At 40.0% G+C, this 4185-nt stretch overlaps 1 protein-coding gene across 2 annotated transcripts; it reads left to right on the top strand.

The window, feature by feature from the left end:
* Positions 1-187: 187 nt before the first annotated feature.
* Positions 188-2838, top strand: stmnd1 (stathmin domain containing 1). Of its 2 annotated transcripts, none has more exons than XM_014005627.1 (5): positions 188-640; positions 1250-1433; positions 1525-1658; positions 2142-2273; positions 2350-2838. In XM_014005627.1, the coding sequence occupies exons 1-5, from the start codon at positions 578-580 to the stop codon at positions 2701-2703; spliced, it is 867 nt and encodes a 288-aa protein (XP_013861081.1). In that variant the 5' UTR covers positions 188-577; the 3' UTR covers positions 2704-2838. The 2 variants fall into 2 exon arrangements, with proteins under 2 accessions (XP_013861081.1, XP_013861080.1); XM_014005626.1 differs by having other exon boundaries at positions 1513-1658.
* The last annotated feature ends 1347 nt before the right edge of the window (positions 2839-4185 follow it).

Below are 4185 nucleotides of genomic sequence, written 5' to 3'. Positions count from 1 at the left end.
CCTCTAAAACATGCAGGATAGCGGCCCTCGAGGACAGGAGTTTGACACCCCTGTTTTAAGGGCTTTCAAGTCGACAGTTTTTAAACTAAGTAGACTGATTAAAAAAGTTAAAAGCTGTTTTTGAAATAGAGTTAAAGCCAGTGCAACAAATAAAATCATTTTACTAAAGAAATTCTAGGAAGAGGTCACTTGATTTAGCTATTAACTATAACTAATATTCTAATAATGAGTTAAGCTAACATGCTAACAGTGGTGGCATGTTGTTCTGTGTTTCTTTGTTTTGCTTATTAATTGTTTAAAAGTTGCCCTGCAGTAAAGAGGAGCAGTGTTGTGTCAGAGATGTGACCTGGTGTTTTGTTCTGTTTGTGCCATGGGGGGTCAAACAGGTCAGATTTGTTGTAGCAACGGGCCCTAGCAACGCCGCAGGTCCACGGAGACCAACCGGGCCTGAGTGCAGGAATGCAACACCGCACGCGAGTCATTATGCACGAGGGGATTAAAAAAGTCTCCACGCCGAGGTGCGAATAAACCTGGACGTTTATAACTTTTCTTTTCTTTTTTTACATTCGAGGTGAAAATGGGATGCGGAAGTTCTTCAATTACCGCGGTCCATCCGCTGAGCAAGGTGAGCGGAGACCAGGTGGGTTCGGTTCGTTGGTCCGGATATTTGTGTCCGATAATTAAAGCTAATGAAAGATGACAGGTGTTGTGCAAAAATTTGTGAGCCGTGAATTTTGAGACACAAACAGAAGAAGGTTTGTAAAATAAAAAGGAAGTTTTCTCCTGCTGTTTGTTTGTTTGTTTGTTTGTTTTGCATATAATTATTGAAACAGTTTTTTAGAAGTTTAGTTAAGTTCCTGGTTGAGGAAAGACATTTTAATTAATTATTTGTTTTTTTTGTTTTTTTTACTGCTGTAACTAAGATCCAAGACTAATTACTGTCTTATTAATATCTATATAAAATCACATTTAGTTAGGATAATTAAATAAAGTCATTATGCAAGGACTGGAATGTGATTTGTGATTTATTCAATTAAAATGTTTTCCTCTATCTATGATAAGTAAACCACTTATTGTCAAACATTAGTCTGTAAAATATGAATATTAGTAATAACATAGGTCTAGTTTTTTCTAATATTCAGACTAATACATCTAAATAAATCTTAGTAACTATAATCCATTTGTGAATACAGACTGTATTTCTGATCAAAGTTGTCTAATAAAAAGTGACACATTCTTTGTGCTGCAGGACGAGACTGAAAGTAAACTCAGTGGCCGCGGCGACTCTGCCGTGTCGAAGGCCACCACAGACAGCGGCGTGGTGATGGAGAACAAAGACGTCCCGTCGTTACCTGGGATGGTTCCCGATAAACTCCCTCCTCTAACGTCTGGGAGCATCAGAGAGAGTGAGCTGGAGAGAGAGACCCAAGAGGGTGAGCTCTTCAAAYGAGTTGAATCATTCAGAACTTGTCACAAAAACCTGATTTTTTTTCCTTTTGATTCATTTTTTAGCTGCTGTTTCAGATGTGCTGCAGGAGGACAACCCAGTGCCGGAGCGGCTGAAGTCCAGTGAGATCCTGGAGGAGCTGCTGAGCCAGGGAATCATCCCCGCGGGACAGAGCGGAGAGAAAGGCAGCGGGGCCGCCTACACCATCATGGTGAGGGCCTCGTTATTTGACCTATTGTCTTTTAAAGGGTGGAATTTCACTTTGTCTAATTGCAATCATCACCAGTCATCAGGTTAAGATGAAACATCTTTATAATTTTGTTTTTAAATGCTTAAACTCTTTGGTTAACACATGAACATATTGTTTGCCTTTCACCTAAGGTTTTCATAGCTTCAAGCTTGATGCTGCTTCCTTTACCCTCGAGGCAAAGTTTTTATATACTGTCTTAAAAAAGTTAATATTTTGAGAAATATTTTAGACTATGAACTCATACACGGTTCTGATCAGAAAGTTTAAACTACTTCCTGTGTCTTTTTTGCTTTTAAAGTGAGCTTGATCAGTAGATCTTTAGGCTCCTTAAAGATTGTTTTGTTTTCATATTGAAACTGTTCTTTTCACTCATTTTCAGGCCTTACTGTGACAGTATCCTAAAACTAAGTGGTAAAAACATGTATTTGTTTTTGTCTGTACTAGTTGGATGAAAAAGTAGGTGACGTTCGAAGACCTCCTGCCAGACTTGAGTCTCTGAAGGCCAAAAGAGCTGAAACTCTGCACAGCAGGGAGGATTTTGAAGAGAGGATGAGGCTGGCCGAGGAGAGACGCAAGGTAAATCGTGTGTGATCGTGTCCTCCACCACCTAGTTTTATTATTCCTCACCCGCCTGTCCCTCCCCACCTCCCAGTTTAAGGAAGACGAGCGCAGGAGACGCTTAAGGACCATGTCTGCTCGCGTTCGGAGGATCGCCCCCGCCTCCAGCCTCGAGGAGGACGAGGACGCCCTCCTCACCCCCGTGGAGCTGCTRCAGTCAGCTCACACCCCCGGCGTGACCCCGGCTGCTCCGCCTCAGGTTCCCCGCGAGGACGCCGAGGSGGGAGAGAGCGTCCGAGAGGCCGCAGGTGACGGCAGAGAGGASACGAGGAACRAGAGAGAGTGGTTAAAGGAGGGAGMTGAGGAGAAARGTGGGGAGGAAGAGGAGGTGACCCATGTGGAGGAGCTGAAGGCAGGTGAACTCACAACCTCAGGAGAGCTGGAGTGACTCCAGCTTCCAGAATGCAAAGGARGAGGAAATATTTTAGTTCCCTGCATAAATGAGCCATGAATTAGCACTTAAAGTGCCTGTGACATCAAATTTTTGTAATAAACATGAATGCTTTTTTGGAAAGATAACGTAGATGACATATTTCAAAACAAATGTCACGTCGCTGAGATGAACGGTTGTTGAGATATTTGCATGTGAAGAAACAGGAAGTGATGTCAAAGGAGAATGTCTGCATATAAACAGAGCGTTGTTACAACGGCTAACAACACAGACTGTGGAGAAGAATCTGATGTTTCTTTAGATTATTTTTAGTTGCTATCAAAGAGAGACAAAGAAAAGTTAAAGTTTAAATAATTTTGTTGTAATAAACAGAGACCAGCAAGTTTATTAATGAGTTCCCCTTTGATGTCACTTCCTGTTTCACTTTAGCTGAGCCAAATTCAAAAGAAAATAGGCCAGTTGTGTGACAAAATGGGTAAAATCATGTGTACTATGCCAATTTTCTTAAGTTTAAAGATGCGTTCTTTGACTTTTGGTATTTGAAAGATAGGTGTGTCACAGGCTCTTTAACGAGGGAGGGAAAGAGGAGGAAGCCAAAGTCTTTGCTTTTGCACGATGAAGACGAGTCAGAAATTTTCATATCGTTCAGAGAGAAACTCACGGTTGATGTTAAATTAATGTGAAGCAGAATTAACCCACAATCATCRAACTGCTCAGCAGAAAACACACAGAAAAATGTTTGTTTTTTAGCTACCTGAACTCTGTGTTTTAGTGTTTGCCAACAAACCATTAAAGGATTAACTTTACGCTTTAATATTTAAAAAGCATTTCATGGTGTCGTCTAATTCTGCAGTTGTATTAAATACAAGGTGGCATTATTTCAGCGAGTTCCAGCTGTTTTCATGTGTGGAAAAAAAAGGCTAATTAAGATAAGTCATCAAGTCGAGTACAAACAGATACAAAAGGGGAACAAAACCTGATCAGACTCTCATTGTTCAGTGGGAGGAACATGATATAAGTCCCCTCTTTTTTCACAATTGTCCCTGGACATTAAAGGATGTGTGGCTGCATGAATAAAACAGTGACCTGTAGGGAGATGCTTCATCAGGTTGTTTTTCTTTGTAACGAGGAGTACATTAAGTCATGATGTTGTCCTTACGGATATTTAAGATTTAGTGTCTTTTAGCTTTTGTAATATGTAAAAATCCATCATTAATTTTCTACTATAAATGTATCAATGACCAGGTCTCTCTTAAAAAAATAGGTTTTTAATTTCACTGACACTTTACCTGAATAAAGGATTCTGAAATCTAGTGATCTTACTTATTTGATGCCTTTAAATACATATATATATAAATACAGTAGTAGTTACATTTAAGGAATATTTTTGTGACGCTGAACCAAGATGTTTTATTGTCACAAAATTATTCTATTCTAAATTACACACACACACACACACACACACACACACACACACAC

Source organism: Austrofundulus limnaeus, unplaced genomic scaffold (genome assembly GCF_001266775.1).
Source record: "Austrofundulus limnaeus strain Quisiro unplaced genomic scaffold, Austrofundulus_limnaeus-1.0 Scaffold32, whole genome shotgun sequence".
In the NCBI taxonomy this organism is placed as follows: Eukaryota; Metazoa; Chordata; class Actinopteri; order Cyprinodontiformes; family Rivulidae; genus Austrofundulus; species Austrofundulus limnaeus.
Note: the sequence above shows the minus strand (reverse complement) of the source record. Positions and strands in the feature narration are given on the sequence as shown.